Source organism: Hypomesus transpacificus, chromosome 19 (genome assembly GCF_021917145.1).
Source record: "Hypomesus transpacificus isolate Combined female chromosome 19, fHypTra1, whole genome shotgun sequence".
NCBI lineage: Eukaryota > Metazoa > Chordata > Actinopteri > Osmeriformes > Osmeridae > Hypomesus > Hypomesus transpacificus.
In genome coordinates this window covers 2886604-2906116 of record NC_061078.1, presented here as the reverse complement: position 1 = coordinate 2906116, position 19513 = coordinate 2886604, and the positions used below count along the sequence as shown (strand labels likewise).

Below are 19513 nucleotides of genomic sequence, written 5' to 3'. Positions count from 1 at the left end.
CACTATGGACTCAACTTTCAGCCTTCTGCGGATAGTAATATACAGCATTGTTCTTTCCTCAATATGACAGAGCACATATTCTAAGGTCTGTTATGTGAAGCATGCAAACAAAAAATGAAGACCTACAGTTTTCTCATAAATGTAACATTTATCAAATGTAACCTTTTACTGCAGTTTATTATGTATGTAACCTCCATGCGGTGTGGAGTTGAAATGCATTATAAAATGCTTAATTAAAATGAATTAAAAACAGTCATCTTTACATCTGTTATTGTGAGTTATGTGAAGCTAATGCTTTAAAGAGCAAAATATCAGTGACAAATAGAGCCCATATCAAATACTCCATCATTTATCTACTGTCCTTTCCCAAAATAAATTGCGTAATAACCTGACCCTGTAATGTGAGCTCATCTTTGAAATGATGTGGCGACTATTTTCCAGCAATCCATGTGGCTTGCATCATGTTGACATATCCTGCCCTGCAGGTGAAAGTGCTGCTCTGTTGCACAGCATCATGTAACGCCTGGGGCCAATCTGCAAACCTGGCTGTACACTACATGAACATTGCAGTGCACCCATGCAGTAACTCTTCAACCACGTGGTTTAACCATACAACCAATGGTTGTGCTGCATCGCCAACTTTATGCTACAGCTGCATATACAGATACATGCAGAACTTTCTTTTTTTCACCTTTTGGGGGCTTTCTTTGATATCGAAGGGTTAGTATGTATTGTTCAATATCAAAGATCATGTAGCCCACCATTTGATATTGGGGGTCAATATTTAATTCTCAGTGGTAACTACTGTACCCAGGGTGAAATATGCTGTTGTCATGAATGCAACAAAAGAAAAGTGCTTGCACAAACGCTTTTGAATTTCATGGCCATTTAAGTATTGAGTTAAATGCACAATATTTACAATTGGAAGCCATAGTATTTCCAATCTATATACCGGTATTTAATTTCATTCTGACTGAGTTGTTTTCGAACCAATTAAAGCACAACATTATATGTGTTTAGATGGGGGGGAAAAAAAGGGACAAGCCATAAAGTAACTCTGCAGCTACCGAGTCATGCACCAGGAGGTCCCTGGGGGCAGACGGAGGGAGCAAGTTGCCTCTAGTCCAAGGCTTCTGGAGTACTTGCAGCTGTCAGATAGTGAGCAAAGATAAGAAACATTGAGCAGCCGGCTGTACACTGATGACTCACAGAAAGCCAGACATGGACAGACTCCTAGGTCTTACTGATACATGGACAAGCTTTCCAGTCAGTTTAAATACAGAGTATGGACAGCAGAGTCACAAATACCACACACACACACACACACACACACACACACACACACACACACACACACACACACCCACACACACACACAGTGTACACTCACACACTGAAGTGGGGACCCCATTGTACCTGACAGTTAACTGTAGCATGTCAAAAGGATGTTAGTAACAGCAGGTAACACACAACACCAAGTACCTGTTACTATTCACTTCACTGGAAGATGGAAGCATGGTCAAAGGTTTTACCACTGGTTATACTGCAGGGGGCACGGTGGATAGATAGTAGCCATTGCCAACATATGCATTTGTATGCAAACATTATTTAGCTATACAGACTGCTAGGTTTTAGAGTTACACTACAGAATGGAATTCAATCAGAAACATTTGCTATGTACATCCATAATTGTATACGTCAGTGCTATCCTGTTGAATGTGTGTGCGTGCGTGTGTGTGCGGACGGGCATATACAATGATATGTTAAATATATGTTAAACGGTGCTGTGGGCTATGAACACATATGTTTATGTATTTTAAACACGTGTTGCACAAAATCCCCACTATATTTCTATAACATATTCGGGTTCCAATATGCAGCAATAGACACATAACCTTCAAATGACAGAGAAAAAGACAACCTCAGACAGTGATACAGAGAGGGGAGGGAGGAAAGAGAGAGAGACAGAGAGAGAGAGGTTGTATTTTGGTGCAGGTTACATAGCCACACAGAGATGTGTACGTAGTAAGCTACGCTCAACACGCATGGTTTATCTAAGGAACATACAGACAGCTTTGGAACACATGGACGTCGACCGTCATTGTCGAGCCGTACTACGCGAAAATGATCTAATAACCGTCGTTGTTAAAAAAAATATAGTCAGTGTCGATACTCGGGAGAAAACAATGTCCTTCAATGTTGCGTCTAGTCGGGGGCGTTCATTTGCTAGACTTTGATCGATGTTTAAAGGCCGCCGGGACTAACAGCAACACCGGCTTTAGAAAAATTTACTGTCGTTGAGACACTATGTTTTATGCTGAGTGGACATAGCAGTATTAACCAGCTAGACCGGCTGTTGGCAAAGATTTGCACCTCCTGCAGTCTAGGTTATTTCCCGTTGCAAATGGTCATCTTCAGACTGGATCCGTCGAGATCCCTGCCGCCAAACACCACCGGAGCTTAAACCATTACAAAAGGATGCAGGTGAAAAATCAGATATGCACAGAGAGGAGTACCGAAGACCCTGAGCAAGATGACAACCAGAAAAAGACGTCATGTTTTTCAAACATTAAGATATTTTTGGTGTCGGAATGTGCGCTTATGTTAGCGCAGGGCACGGTTGGAGCGTATCTGGTAAGTTATTTTCTCTAAGAACGCGGTCGAACGTCCGAACCATCTATTGAATCAGAAGCTGAAAATCGTTTTGTGGTGAAACTGGTAGGCTATATCAGGTCAATTGAAACAGTCCTCGCCACACTGGTAGACTATGCGTAACGGTATTGTGCCGGCCGTGGGGCAGTGATTCTGTTGATATTAGCCTTGCAATCACATTATAGAGTGGCGAGCCATTGGTTACAATTGCCCCTGAGGATCATCACTAGCCTACCTATTGATTTATGGAAGCATACGCATTTCTAGACTACATGCACCAATTCCCACCAGCACGACAAAATGCCCGTCACAACAGTCGGGTTGTTTAGTTGTGTAGAGTCAAAATAAAAATGCGTATTTTGGTGGGCCCACGAAACGAAAATTACAAATCCCTTAGGCCCTTGAGGTATGACAGGTGATTTCCTAATGCTGCATTCAATAGGTTTCCTCGGGCCTAGCACTACAGACTGCATCCAGACAAACTAGGCTACATCCGTTATAGTTAGTTCAGTACTAGATATATATGGTTTTATTCCGTTGCTGACAAAAGACCCTTCCCTCAATTGCGGTATATTAAAATGGAGATGGCAGTAATTTATTATGACACATTTGTTGGCTGTAGTGCAAGTGCTTAGTGCGCAATCAATAGTTTGCCCTCCTGTCTAAGTCCCTAACCACAACATCTATTGATGTGTTTTGCCGCGACTAGGTAGATATTTGAATAAAGAGGAGTTGACTAAACGATAAAACTGGATAAGTAGTATTCTGGAATAATGAAAGTGCAAAAGCTATTGGCATGTTGTTTGCCAGTTCAACTAGTTGCAATAAGCATTTTACATACAATTTAGGTATTACACAGATGTTCATTTGTAATGGTACTCCCATGGCCTGCATCATTTTATATGTGACGACAGATTTGTTCATAAAAATATAAATTGCTCCCATGGCCAGTCTCTTAATGAGCTGTGTAAAATGCTGTCTAGACGGATTTGGTGGCCCAGCACCCCAACAGCAGACTGTCAGAATACAGTCTCTGACCTGTGTTGACAGTGGAGGTTAACACATAATTAATGTAAAAAAAACTGCTTCAGTGGTGTAGGCCACATACTTCTGTACGAGCTGGCACGAGGGGTTGGGTGGTAGGAAGAGAACTAGGGAGGGAGGGGGGGAATATTTGAATGCAGCTATCCCTGCAGAGCAGCTCAGTTATGCCCTCAACAGGTTGCAGTTCTTGGTACGGGCTCTAAGGAGGGATGCAGATGGGGATGTTGTCAGCTATCTCTTCCCATTCGTAGCTAACCACTAGATTGTCAATCTCTTCAGAGCTTTGCTTGGCATCAGAAAAGAGGCTGCTCGCCAGTGCAATTTGAGGACATTCTCAGGCCCTGGAAAACAATGTATGTTGTGTATTAGTTGATAGACAGGAATCTAACATCAACAGTGTTGAGAATGTTTAACAAAGTCCCCTCTCACCAGTCATGATCATCAGATGCTTCCTAACAGAGATAAGACAGCCTATTGTTATTTTGTTTTTGACTCTACTTAATCTTGACCACTCCGTCTTAGAGACTACAGTGGTTCATGGGGGTCAGATGGCTGAGCGGTTGGGAATCGGGTTATTAATCAGAAGGGTGCCCGTTCGATTCCCAGCCGTGCCAAATGACGTTGCGTCTTTGGGCAAGGCACTTCACCTACTTGCCTCGGGGGAATGTCCCTGTACTTACTGTAAGTCGCTCTGTATAAGAGTGTCTGCTAAATGACTAAATGTAAATGTTCACTGTGCTGTCTTCCAGGTCAGCGTCCTGACCACGCTCGAGCGTCGCTTTAACCTTCAAAGTGCCGACGTCGGGGTCATCGCCAGCAGCTTCGAGATCGGCAACCTGGCCCTCATTCTATTCGTCAGCTACTTCGGAGCTAAGGCCCACCGGCCACGGCTGATTGGCTGCGGGGGAATCGTGATGGCACTGGGGGCGTTGCTGTCGGCGCTGCCGGAGTTTCTTACCCACCAGTACGAGTACGAGGCCGGGGATTCGTGGCATGCGGAGGACGGCCGAGATGTGTGCTCCAATGTGTCTAGGACTGAGGCTAGAGACTCAGGCTTCCTGTGTGGGAACAGATCCAACACCAACATGATGTACCTGCTCCTCATAGGAGCCCAGGTGCTGCTGGGCATTGGGGCCACACCGGTTCAGCCCCTGGGCGTGTCCTACATTGACGACCATGTTCGCAGGAAAGACTCCTCACTGTATATAGGTGAGTGGCCAGATTGTGACACCTTCGAGGCGATGCTGTCTCTACGCAGAATGAGAGTAGACAATTCACATTCAGGCATATTATTCTCAGCCCAAGTGAGTATAGCCTCATCCAGTAGTAGACTGGTTGTCAATTCAGGCACATTTCCTTATCTTCCACACAGACTTAACTCAACTATGCAAGGTGGAGTGACTCATTGTGGTTTGGGTCACTTTGTAGTTTTAATGAGTTAATTCTAATTCTGCTCACTGTCCACACCCCTGGATGTGAATTGTCACTAGCTGACATTAACATGCGTCACAGCCTTCACACCTTGGATCAATGCCACTCTTGGTTGTAGTCCTACTCTTAATTATACAATAAATGGTCCAGATGTTGAAAGTTTGAAATAGCTTAGTGTTAAGACAAAGTAGGCATTCTGTAGGTTTTATCTAGTAGGGTCCTGATCAGTGTTTTGCAGGATTGGTCACAGTGGGGCTAAAACTGCACTGGCATCACACAACGGAGGCAATTCCAAGATGACAGATAGGGACTGCTGACTGGGCAAATACTCATTTCCTTCTCTCCCTCGGACTGAGTTAGATGCAGGCCCACGAACAGGTGAAAAAAGGGAAATGTGCACCAATGTGCAAAACCAATCTTTCAATAACAAGTTTTCTTCCTGTCTATCGGCAGAATGGAATGTTCTTTTATGTAAGGACTACACTACATTAACCAGGTCTCTCTTTCTCTATCCCAAACTACCATGGCACTCTCAGAGAGAAACCAGAAATGTCTGGCAGTCCCTATACAAGGCTCCTTGACCTTGCCTGACATCCTGGAAACTCTCATCTCCTCAAAGGCAGCGTCAGAAATAGCAGAAAGTGATGATGGTATGATGGTAGTGATGATATCGGCTCTGGCTTGTGAGTGTGCTGTGACAGACTATGAGTCCTGGAGGAAGAGAGAAATGTTGCCATCTAGATGCCATTGAAATATTTCTGTCTCACAAGGTCAGAAGCACAGAACGGCTCAACTATGAGCTTTAAGTATTACTTCATCACAGCTGTTATTTGTATTTTTCTTTTAGTTAATTTCCCTGTTTTAGACAGATTTGTACTAACATAGCTGGTACATAGATTAATTAACCTACTGATTGTGTTGCGTATACTATGACATTTGATATTAACATCTGAAAATTAAACAAACTACTATATGGCTAGAGTGTACACTAAATAAGCTACTTCGATTTGCCATCTGTACTATATTTGTGTTGATATTCATAGCTGCTGTTTAATATGTTACTGTTTGTAGGAAACACCAGGGAGGTAAAATTGTCATATTAGTAATTAGGAGGAGGTTTAAGAGGATGAATAGAAGAGTGAAGTTGTTGATGCAGTATTCTAAAGGTGACAGTTATTGAGCTGTCCTGGATTTCCACTGCTTAGAATGCAGTGGCTGTTTCTGCAGTGGAGAAGGAAAAAAAAAGGCAACAGCTTGTCTGCCCTTCGCAGCAGTTTGGATAGCCTTACCTTTGCTCGTGATCTCAGGCCATCTCTAGTGGCTGGCTGCCAGATAGCCCAAGCCTCTTGGCCCACTGGCCTGAGAGTCAGAGCCCCCATGTACTGTACATACAGTAGCTACTCGGGGGCTGTCTGAGAGAGGGGAGAGGAAGAGAAGGAAGAGGGCTAAGCCAAGCTCTCTTCCCACATTTCCGTTGCTCACTCCAAATGCCTGACGTTCAGTAGTCTCCATGGTCGTTGCGTATCATAGGACGTTTTTTTTTAATTCACTTTATCTTAAGTGCGATTCTCCTTGCGTCATGGGGCTAATTGAAAAGGTGTGTTGATACATTCACTTAATTTAGAATCTCCTTGACTAGCAATTAATGTATAAAATATAACAATAATGCATATATTATAACGACTAGGTGACCAAATAAGGGAAATTTATAATTTTTTGGTAAAAGCAGAAGCCCGTAACGCTGGTGTCCTATATCTGTCTTTTGTCCACATGCCTTCCTGTCCTGACGGTATAATGGCTCTACCAGTCTAAAGGAAATAGTTCCTTTGACTTCAATCCTTCAGGCTCTGTGCTTGACAGTAACAGATAGTCTTATTATACTTTTCTTTCTTCCGACTGTCTTCTTTTTAAGCTCTAGGCATGTTTATCACCATGGTTACCTCCCACAGTGCTCCGAGCTGCCCATTGTGACTGCGTAACTGCATAAATCCGCTGTTGTTTCGCTGTACTGTATTTCTGTTATGTCTCCCTGACTGTCTCTAGCACTATTAGGAGCGGACAACGTGAGAGGCAGAATTCCCCACTGTTAAAACCACTAAATAATGGAATGTGACAGAGAGCAGTTAAGAGTTGTTTTGTAAACATGCACACATATTATTAAATATTGAAGTTACCGTTCTCTGTAGGTTGCAAACAGACCCAACAGGGATATTTACCGACACACAGTAACACATACAGTATGTTCGCTGTTTCAAAATATTTTTCTTTAAGTACTGGGAAAGGGATATTGATCTTAATGTCTATATGTCTGTGTGTTTATGCTTTAGTCAGTATGTTGATAGTGTTTCTAGCCCTTTAAACCAATTGCAGCGATAATATGGCATGTTACAGAAAAAGGCTAACTAGTTTTCAGTTGTAGTTTTCCGTTGTTGACTAAAATGCAACAAACAGGACAGGAATTGGATTATTGATTCATGTCTGGACTTGAATGATACCCTGTTGCTAAGAGGCAACCATCTCTGTAATGTTTCCATTAGTCAACGTATCTCTTAACATTGTGCTCTACTGTATGGGGAGCTGAATGAATTTGAAACAGATCATCTTTCACAGAAACAGCAACAAAAAGTTAACCTTTGAATATACATTTTTGAACTGTATCCAACAATAACACTGCTATTTTTGGCTCACACATATCTTTACATTATTCCACATCATTACAGTTTGACTGTAGGATGGGTGTAATGGTGCACGCTGTTCTTTCCTTGCGTGTAGAAGCCGATCTTATTGAGTTTCTTGAACGACTTTCAAAAGGCATCCGTTTGACTCAATTACCCCTGAAACAGCAGTGCTTTTAGTCCAGCCTGAGTATTCCCAAAGTCACACTGGCTGATTGCAAGTGTTGGAGGATACTCTCATGCTACAATAGGTCCTGGGGGCCAACTCTGTACCAGGGTCGCCATTAGGCTGCTTGCCCCTCATTGGGTGTTCCATTCATAATGTGTGCAGTGAAGTGGTATGGGCTTCAAGTTTAATGTCCACCGCACTGAAATGTTTTCACTACATTTGAGTTATGGCCCATCTCATGTAGGACAACAAAGGTTGGTCAGGCCTGCTGATTCAGCACGCTGTGTCCATTCCCATCAGTTGGGGGTAAGGGGAAAGGGGATTTTATTTGTGCCCCTTTTGGGACTGCCTTTGCCAAGATAAAAACAGCCAGTGATTAAGTTGTGCCACACCTCAGCCAGAGTAGGCAATTATTCATGCGTTGGTGATGTAATGAGGTAGAATAGGTCCATTCCTTTTGACCTTCCTTCTGACGCATTCATTATGGCTGGATTGTGTTAAAGGACACGTTATAACAAGAAAAGGTTATTCTATCTCCTTGCTGGTGGAACGCTAGGTGTTTGGTCATCGTTTCTGTAGAGTAAACGTGATTAGTTTTTTTTATTTTTATTGCCGGGCTTTAGACTTCCCAGTATGGTAGTATATTGTAGGGCAACTGTACCGTCTACAGCTTTATGACTTGGGTTGAATATTGACATTTTCTCCTATGATTCCTGAATGGGCTCATCTATGAATAGACAGGTACATATAGGCGCTCCCTGGTCTGGTTCTCTCTGTTTTCCCTGTGCCCCCCCACCCACCCCCATTCCCAACTGTACGGTGCTGGGTAAATCGTATTTTCAGTGTGGCTAGTGGCCTCTATTGAACCTCCATGTGCTGAAGAGCTGTCAAGTTCACTCTCTGAGTCATCCGCTTAAGGACCGCATCCCTACCTGTCATTTTAAACTGCCAGACAGGCACAGATAGTGCTGGGAGAGTTTTACATGGACAGCTGAGCCTCAGAAGCCCTAGTGGAGGTTTTCAGTGCAGCTCTAGCAGATAGGCTCATCCAGTATTTCTTGTTCAAGGTTTGTATCAAAGCCTGGAAGTTTAATTTCTTGGCATAGAGGATTGTGCTTGCTACATCTTTTTTTTATTGAAATCTCGCACACATGCTATGCTGAACTGTTCATTATTTGTAGGTTACAACAGTTTGTTCTGGTTTGCATCTCATTTATTTACAACTATGTTTTTTCTCCTTCATTTTAGCCGAGATAACCCAGAGAGGTGCATGGCATTAAGGGAAGAACAGAAAAAAAAAACGACAGAGGTTTTATTAGAAACAAAAGCAATCTATTTCGTGCATAAGGAACAATGCAAGGTCATTCAAGATATTTTATGAGGCGTGTTATACGTGTCTCAAGCAGACTGGAGCCCTGAGTGGCCTATTTTTGCACCTGCATAGCAAAAGAAAAGGACATTAGAGAGATCTGCTCAAGGAGATGGCTGCTGCAGGGTCTTATGTCACACGTCAACGCACATCACTGGTAAAAGACTGATCTTTTTTCTTTTGCGGGTGCAAGCATTTACTTTGGGTGTCACATTTTTATTATTCAGCCTTTTGTTGGCAGGCAGTGTTATTTTGGTCTTTTTGGTGGTTTAACTCTTGACTGACCCCATATTTTCCGGTGCTTTGTATAACATTGTTAAAATTAACACTGAAATGAATGTTAAAATTATCACTGAAATGAATGTGTTCATTTAGCAGATGCTTTAATCCATAGCGACACATGGGGGATTTGAATGTACGACTTCTTGGTCAGGAGTCAAACGCTCTACCACTAAGCTATACCTATCCCCAACTTGAAGGATTACTATATACAGTTATGCATTACTGTATATTATTTTAAACTATAGTATCGTCATAATTTAATATACTCAATGCTATAAAAGTAATGTTGCCAGTATTGGAGTTAGAGAAAACAGTGCTGAGCACAATGGCTGTGTTATTGACCTCTCTCCTGGTTTGGGAGCGAGCAGTCAGGTGCCGTTGCCTTGAAGCCATTGCAGTACAGTCTCTAATGAATAGGCTCAAATGTACCAACTGTTACAATGGGCAATCGGACAGCTTCCAAATCTTCACATGACTGACACTCAAAGGCTGCTGTACATGTTTTGCAAGGCTTGTCTGTCGCTCTCCGCACCAATGAAGCCACCAAGAAGCTAACAGACGCTACATTGTTTGTGCTTATTGCCACTATTAATGTTGTAAGCTATACCTTGAGGCTTCAACAGTTTTCTTAAATTTAAGGGGAGTCAAAATAACTAAACTACTGTATTTTGACTGGGTAAACCTATAGGTGTGGGAAGATGTAAGACCTACACATCTACCATTTCCTGTGTTGTTTTTTACATCCATACCTGAAGCTTAAGGCCACTCCCAAGAATATTTCTTAAAGAAAGAAGGTTCAATAAGCAAAACAGCCTGAGGTTAATTATAGACATGACATGAATGGCTCAAGTACATCATTGAAATATCAATTTCTGACTGATGCAAAAAAAACAATCAAAAATCTTTTTAAACTGTGGAAAAGACAGATTCACAAGATTTACAACCGCATCACACGTGTTTGTATACTATACGTGTGTGTGTCTGGTCAACTGAATGGCCTTGCTTGTGCGTGTGTGTTTGTGTTGACCCTCTGAGAGGCAAAGCTGGAGCAGATTGGCTGGTGCCATGCCAGTGGGCACAGACCTTGGCGAAAGGCTGGCACTGAGTTCCCTACAATGCATACCCAGCCTTTTTCCTGTCCCCTGATACTAACTCAGCATGCGTCAATAGCTTTTTTTCAAAGGCTCATAATCTGTTTGGGAGGTAGAGAAGTCAGCTGTCAGCCATGAGCTGGGCTGATAGCCGTAAGTTTGTCTCTGTGCAGTGAAAGTGGGGTCAACTGCATTGATCAGGGTCTTTATCGTTCAAATTACAGTTTATTCGAATGTTTAAATCAAACATGAATATCTATCTATCTTGATGTTGACTTGCATTTGTGATTATGCCTGTATCCTATCTCTCACATTTTTATGCAATCATTGCCCTTCCTTTTTTTGTGGCTTATTTTATGCATGTGACATATCGATGTTATCATTCCCTTACACCCTGCCTCATCACATTCTAAATAGCTTCCCTGCACAACCATGTAAATTGTGAAAAAATCATTCAGCTTGTCACAGCAGAGAATTTTATACCCCTCTCAGACCTCATTCTAAAGCCAAGGAACACATAAACGCATAAAACATGAAGTAAACTGTAAAGACTAAATTAATTAATGCTAAAATGTGTTTTTAGTTCTGTTTTGCTTGGAGATCACTAATCTTTTTAAAGGTCAATTTACGCTTGGAAAGTCTAAATATAAGTAAATAAAGGTCAACATTATTTTTGATATTTTAATTTGATATAGTGGTGTTTAAACTAAAAATAGTGTTTGTCTTTCACATCATTGCTGGACTCGCTGGTTTTTGGCCCTGCATTTTGGCCCTGCTCTTTTACTTCACACTTGCTAGCTGGTTAGCCTCAGGGTGGTGCAGATGAAATTGCTCTACAGAGCTCCTTTGGCAGCCACCTTTCAACCCTGCTGTGCCTGGCCCAATGGCACAGTTCTAGGTTATTATGAGCAGCCGGTTGGGCTGGTTTGGGCTGCTAGCTCTCTACTAATGCCTAGCTGTCCTCCTGCTCCTCAGCATGGCTAACCTAGTTTCAGTGAGATAGGCCCAGGACTGGAGCACTGATTTAATAAGCCGCCATCTATTCAGTGGGTTTATGGGAAACCTCTCAGCTGTGGGTCTGTCAGCTGTGTGGACGTGGAGGGCCACCCCACCGTTCCAGCTAGCCTAGCTGCGCTACGTTAAGGCTGCTTCCCTCAGCGTTTCTCCCAGCCCTCTTCTCTGATTACTTTTGCACAGAGAGCCCATTTCCTGATTGATTATTTATGGTCATAATAGATAATGCCATTTAGACGAATGACCCAATGGCACTAATGCAGTACAAAGGCCAATGTATTACAGTGATGATGAATAAATCAGTTATTGTAAGGTGATATGAAATTCCCTCACGTAAGGAATTCTTTGATAGGCATTTACTCTTATGTCATCTTGATTGCACTGGGGAAAATATGTTATGATTCAGACATTCTGAGAAATCTCTTACTCATCATCGGCTGGCAAACGTCACTGTTTTGTCCATACTTAAAGAGAACACAAGGCAGTCTAAGGCTGCCCTCTTGTGGGCAGTTGTTGAACCTGGCTGGCTCAGACTTGGCTTTCGAAATTCAATGCCATTTAGGCGATACATTTCCATTGGATTATCCATGAACTCTTGCAGTTCAATCTCCATGCTCTATACAATGTGAGCTATATAGTTTGTATCTTCACATTTTTAATGTATACGTTATGGAGGTTACTTTATGGGCAGCAAGTTTGGATGATGACGTTACAATTGGACTTGATGTGACAAATCTTTGCATTCTGTTCCAGGTATTGTTTTTTCAACTTTAGTTTTTGGACCAGCGTGCGGTTTCATCTTAGGGTCCCTCTGTACCAAAGTCTATGTGGATGCCGTCTTTATTGACACAAGTGAGTATACACCCCCCTTTAGCTTTAAATACTACAGTTCTTAAGTAAATTATTTTCTTTTTGAAAGTAAAAAATGCTTCCCTCCTGTGTGTGACTTAAAGAGCAGTCCTGTGTTTCCTGCCTGCCTCCCCAGGTAAGCTGGACATCACCCCAGAAGACCCTCGCTGGATCGGGGCCTGGTGGGGGGGTTTCCTCCTGTGCGGTGCCTTACTCTTCGTCTCGGCCCTCTTCATGTTTGGTTTCCCCCAGTCCCTGGATGAGCAGGATGTGGACAGCGGGGGGGAGAGCGAGCAGGCCATGCTGCCTCCGTCCCTCACCCAGGAGTATGAGGGGGAAAAGCCCACCAATGGGGTCATGCACGGCTTTGAGGCCAACAGTGGCCTCACTGTCTGCGAGCATCTTAGAGGTAAGGGAGATACAATTTGGCTAAATGATATACATTTCTTTCAAATGATTCGGTTGTACAGATAAATAGATAGATGCATACTTCTGTTTAGACTGTCTGTGCAATTATTATACATTACATACATGTATTATACATTACAGTCTCTCTTTTTAACCACTCTTTCCACTCTTTCCGCCTTCTCTTTCAATCTCCTCTTTTATTCTTCTCCCTTTTTCAATATCTGCCTCCCTCTCTCTGTCTTTCTCACTCTCTCAATTAACTGTAGTTATTCCACGGGTGACCAAGCACCTGCTCTCCAACCCTGTGTTCACCTGTATCACTCTGGCGGCCTGTATGGAGATTGCTGTTGTGGCAGGCTTTGCTGCCTTCCTGGGCAAATACCTAGAGCAGCAGTTTAACCTCACCACCTCCTCAGCCAATCAGCTGCTAGGTGGGTCATTCGGACACAAGTGTGGTCTCTCTGACATCATCAGCTGCACTTAACTCTCGACAGAGCTAACTAAAGCACTGTGAAACAATGAGCCTTGGGGATTATTGAACACATACAGTGGGACGGATTTATGGACCTCATCAACAACACTATATGGGTCACTGTCCAAATAGTGACGTGGGACATCCTGACGAGGTTTGACACCCCTTAGTAACCTCTTACAGCATAGGAACATGCAAGATACACAGAATATGCACAAAAGATACACAGGGACATTGGGGCTGTTTGTGTCACATGCTTTGTATCAATCCATAGATGCATTGCCCTACACTATTAAAAGTGCCCCATTAAACCCTGCACAGGCATGACAGCCATCCCCTGCGCATGTCTGGGAATCTTCCTGGGCGGTCTGCTGGTCAAAAAGCTGAACCTGTCTGCGCTTGGGGCAATCCGCATGGCCATGATGGTCAACCTGGTGTCCACTGCCTGCTACGTCTCCTTCCTGTTCCTTGGCTGTGACACAGGACCTGTCGCTGGGGTGACGGTTGCCTATGGCAACGAGTGAGTATCTCGCTGTAGTCGTTTTACTAGTAGCATCTAAATGTCACGTGGGGCTTCATCATAATTCACCATAATTGGGTGTTGCTAAGCAAGGCTAGTTGGTTGGAGAGCACATGGACAAGTCGGTTTAATTTTGTGTTCTACTTATTTTATGCTTGTATGCAGTACATGACCTTTGACCTTCTTTCTAGGACTCTACGCTCCTGGCAAAGGCCAGAGTCTGCCTGCATCAACAACTGCAACTGCTACACAGCCTCAGTAAGCCCTGTGTGTGGCTCGAATGGAGTCACCTACCTCTCAGCCTGCTTTGCCGGCTGCATCAAGCCTGTGAGTGCACTGCCCCCTATGTGTGGAGCACAGTACAGCACCTGAATCATCGCTAGTGGTAGTAGTACTGTATTGATCCCCAAGGGGAAATTGCCACCATCTTGTTTATAATGACCCTACTCCTCAAGAACTATTGTCTGAGCCTGGACAGAGAAAATGACTCTGATCTAGGGTCATACAAACGTGGGATCTGAAGGAGTCACATGACTGTATGTGATCATGTGATCATACCTCTGCGTCTTCTCCTTCACAGAACCTGACCGGCTGCGCATGCATCTCCAGCATCAGTGAAGAAGCTGTGGCTCTACCGGGGAAGTGCCCCAGTCCAGGGTGTCAGCAAGCATTCCTCACCTTCCTTTGTGTCATCTGTGTGTGTAGTATGATCGGAGCCATGGCCCAGACCCCCTCCGTCATTATCCTCATCAGGTAAGTCCCTCAGAGACCAGCGACTACAAATGTTTTTTTTTAATACATTTCTATTCTACACGATGTATTACGAATATTCTACAGTATCTGTATTTTGGCCTACTGGACATAGGGACAGTTTTGTGCCGATTATCTGCAATTAAGTTTGACTTTGACCTTGCTTTTTTTTTCTCTTTTTTTCCAGAACTGTGAGCCCCGAGCTTAAATCCTACGCCCTTGGAGTACTGTTTCTGCTGCTGCGGCTGCTAGGTAGGAAGGACGCATCACTAAAATGAAGAAAATACTTGTTTGGCTGGTCATTCACCGAATACACAAAGTGCTCATCCAATGCAGTGCTAGCGCCGCTGAAGTGGGTTGATACCAAATATTTTATTTCCTTTGTTGCCAGGTTTTATCCCCCCTCCTCTGATTTTTGGCATGGGCATCGACTCCACCTGCCTGTTCTGGAGCACAGTGTGTGGAGAAAAAGGTGCCTGCTTGCTCTATGACAACGTGGCCTACAGGCATCTCTATGTGAGTATTGCCATCGTCCTCAAATCCTCAGCTTTCATCCTCTACACCACCACCTGGCAGTGTCTACGGAAAAACTACAAGAAGTACATCAAAAACAGCGAGGGTTACCTCACTCCCACTGAACTGTTTGCCTCCAACGTAACGCTGGACAACTTGGGCAAGGAGATCATCCAAAACCCAGTCAACAGGACAAAGTTTATATACAACCTGGAGGAACATGAAATGTGTGATAATATGGAGTCTGTTTTATAGTGCCAATGGGGCAGAGGGGGACTGTTGCCATGACGTGCAATTCACTTGAAGGACCATCTTTCTTTATTATTGTCGCGATCAAAATAATGTTTCGTTTTTTTATTGTTATATTTTTTTTTATCCGCTTCATCTAAGTGCGGGTCTCCACAAGCCCAGGGAGACTGTATTGCTCAGACGTAGCATTTCGAGTCAGTGGTGGCTCATGTGAGACTAAATAGATTTGTAGTTTTTGTCTGTCCGGCACTGTTTGCTTTGCCATGTTTTCATGTGTCAACTAGTTATATTTCTGGATTAGGTAATTGACATGTCCATTTTCCACAGATAAAGTATATAATGAAACATCATTGACTACCAACAATTAGCAATAAACAAGCTCACAATTATTGTTAATTACCCATTTATCAATTTCATTTCCATTTTCATGAACGGTATAGGAATGTCTTGGCACTACATAATGCTTTATCCCTTTACTATTTCATGAAGTGTAGTGTTCATGTTGTAAACATTTCACAAAAGTCAGACAATGGTCTGTTTTGACAGATTCCATGTTTGGACCCATTGTTTGTTTTGACAATGCTTTTAAATTCTAATCTAATGTCGCTTACATAGTTAGTCATAGGCTGTAGTTTGAGATGTTAACAACAGTCAAGGCTGTAGTTTCAGATTTTAACTCCAGAACATGTCATATGAACGATTATTCTTTCTCCCTTTCAGAATGTTTTCCTCGGTCGAGACAAATGCAGATTAAAAAAGAGAACCCCAGGACAGGCGATGTTATTTTGATTTTAAAGCATGCAAGTAATGCATGTAATGAAACAATTAAGATATATTCAGTATGTCACTTGCACGGACATTGAAGAGGTTGCTGACACAATGGTCATGATGATGGTTAAATCTACATTTAGCTGTTGATAAAACCTCTAAAGTATATTTTTGACCATTCAAAAGGCTTTATAATAATGCATACTGCATTGTGACATTGACAAAACAATTACTTAATAATGGTCTAATATTGACCTTTGCTCACTCTTTCATGGCATCACTAAGAGGATCATTTGAATTAGTTGTTTTCACATTAAACTTCAGATGAGCATGTGGAAGGTTATGATGCTCCAGCATTCAACAAAGCGTCCACAGTGTTCTTTTGTTGAGATGTGTTCTTTTGTTGAGATGAGATGTGTGGTAATATTCTTACACAGCTACTTCAAGACTTTATCCAGTATGGAATTAAAATTGCACATATCTTTGTAGTTTTCCAACTTACGTTGTAAGAATTCAATATGTTTTGCATCAAAAACATGTCTAGCTATCTACCACTGAAACATATCATGTATTTAGCATAGCAATGTACACAACAGGAATGATATACATTATGATTTTTTATGGAACATCTTACAAAACAATAGAATGGTGCGGGGAGTACTTTTAAATGTTACTGTAACGTAGATGGACAACACGTGACCATTCTGAACCAGTTAAGTGACTAGCAAACCCTGATTAGCTGTTGTCCTGGTGACCATTGGGAATTTAGAGATGATGACTGTGTTTAGTTAAAGGAGCTTCCTCCTCATCACTCATCACACTAAATAGCTGTAGTGTAAATTGGCTTTAACAAATGTGGGTACGCACACAGCTCATGGGTCACAACCAGTATCCTGATTACCTCTACGTGTTAGCGACAATAGTTGAAACAATCTTCTATAACATATTTTCTCTGTCAGAACATTAGGGTACGTGATGAGTTGTAATTGATATCCGGACATAAAAGTATCATCGTACTTGTTCAGTTTTCTATGTACATAATTGTGCCATAAAAGTGCCAAAGTGATGCCATATAAGTGTTCTATAAGGTTCTTCCACTGAGGACATAATTCATCATGCTGGATTTTAGAAAAAGGAAATATCACACACACAGGATCTTTAGCTGTATGTAGCCTTTTTTTGTGATATCCCCAGATTAATTTGACCATATCATAAAATATATGTGTCTGTTCCAAAAGTATTGCCTATAAAATGCTGTATATTGGTCTAGAATACAATGTTATTTAGGATGTATTAATTGTTAATATGTAGGCTTTTCTACTGATGAAGTTGTCTTAATTTGAATAATTAATTTTTCATTAATGGCAAAGCTGATACCTGTTTGTTGCTTTGTTTAAAGAAAACATTTTGCTTGAAGTAAATGGCACCAATGTACAGCTACAGCGACGACTGATATAGATGAGGTCAGTTCTAGACAATAGCCTAATTAAGAAATAGCAGTACTGCACCTGTGCCTGGATATGTAGACACAACTCCGTACATCAAGGCGTGCCATATCAACTTGAGCACTGTAAAATCACTATGCGCAAAGAAGCCAGCAACAACCATTGGCAAGTGTGAAATTGCCTGCTTACTTTTTATTCACTGCGGCAAGAGAACTGTTTCCTTCTGGCACCAATGTGCTTGAGACTTTGCCTTGTGATGAATATTAACTCTGTTGTACTCATGGCTTTTTGTAAACTTCCTTTGATCCCATTGCTCAATTTTAATCTAGCCTTGTGGCAAAGACAGTTTGAGTTTTAGCTGACTTCTGGATATGGAAGCATGGCCTCTTCCTGTGGCACATGCATTGATTTAAGCCTTTGGTGAGCATAACTGGATTTGAGGTGAGACCCAGTGCATACCATGTTTGTAAAGGTTTATATTGATGTGTTGCCTAACGGTGTTGACGATATACGTATATCAAGCTTGTGACACTGCAGGAAACCTTTGAAAAAGAAAGGCTTTGAAAAATGAAAATATACGTATATTTTCAAAATGTTGAAAGAGATTTTTAGATATGCTCTTATGCTTCTTTTTAATTATTTTTCTCTTTTTCAAAATGAGTTTATATTAAAACATTTGTGTTATGTATATGACTTGTAAAGGATTACATGATTGTATGTTTGTTGTAAATACATTAAATACTATTTTTGTTTTTATTATGTCCTGTCGCACCATACTTATTGCCATGTTCATATGACTAAGATGCCATTACCAGGAAAGGCTTTATGTCCGTAATTAGCTTGGTCCCTCCTCTACGCCATCACCTTCAGATGTATGCTGAGATGTTTCTACTGTCCAGCAGATGGCAGTGTACAGAAGGACCCTAGACCTATAGACATTTCCTATCAAAAATGTCATACCAAATGTCCTTAGTTTTTTCACTTGAATTCCCCATGATAACTGGTGAATATCAACGTTGTTTTGTTTTTTTTACAGTACTAACATGAAGTGTTTTATGGCATACCTTTAACATAAAGTAAATACAATTATCTTTGGTGATAATACTGTAGGGTTAATTATTTTACCACTCTAAAACATCGGTAAAACAACATTGGTTGTCCTGTCTTAGGGTGAAGTCTATCATAGTGACTGTGTTTACTACTACTGTTGTCGCTGTCAGTCATTTATTCTGTCCAACCGGACTAGGGTTAATTCCATGTTCATTAAGGACGCAAGAATGAATTCAAATGCAAACATTGCCTTTTATCTAAAAAAGTTACTGCTTTTTATCATATTTTTTTCTTTTTTGACACATTTTTTTATATATTTTCTGAATTAATCTTTTAAGAATGTTAAAGCCAGGTTGACCAACATACAGTACACCATTGTAGCATTCCTTTGAGGAAACAAGAGGTCATGTTGAATATCAAGCCACAGCCCTAGTCTCTGAGTGGAGAATGTGATGAGTGTTCTTGTTTCTAGAGTGCAGCCGGGTCCCGTTGGGGGCACGATGCGGTGAAATGGAAAGTCGTGCCATTCCCTGTTGCACTTGATGCCGAGTGACTCTGAAAGGTTGTGTCATGTTCCTTGGCCATTGATTCGATGGCTTGGGACTTCACGACAAAAGCTTAAAACCCATGTTGCTCTCTGTGCCCTGACAGGAAAATGTGTCTTCCAGTTGTCTTCACATTGACCTAAGGACTCTGATAGAGCCTCACCTCGTTCGGTCCAAAATAACATCCTCTTCACAACCTCCCTGACCTTTCCTCTGC

The 19513-nt window shown here is 41.9% G+C and overlaps 1 protein-coding gene across 1 annotated transcript; it reads left to right on the top strand.

Moving 5' to 3' along the window:
* The first annotated feature begins 2074 nt into the window (after positions 1-2074).
* Positions 2075-18301, top strand: slco3a1b (solute carrier organic anion transporter family member 3A1b). The gene is made up of 10 exons (XM_047042114.1): positions 2075-2634; positions 4446-4905; positions 12481-12579; positions 12713-12985; positions 13251-13415; positions 13778-13976; positions 14168-14303; positions 14557-14729; positions 14914-14978; positions 15118-18301. Exons 1-10 carry the CDS (start codon positions 2479-2481, stop codon positions 15492-15494), a joined length of 2103 nt encoding a protein of 700 aa, XP_046898070.1. The 5' UTR covers positions 2075-2478; the 3' UTR covers positions 15495-18301.
* Positions 18302-19513: the final 1212 nt, after the last annotated feature.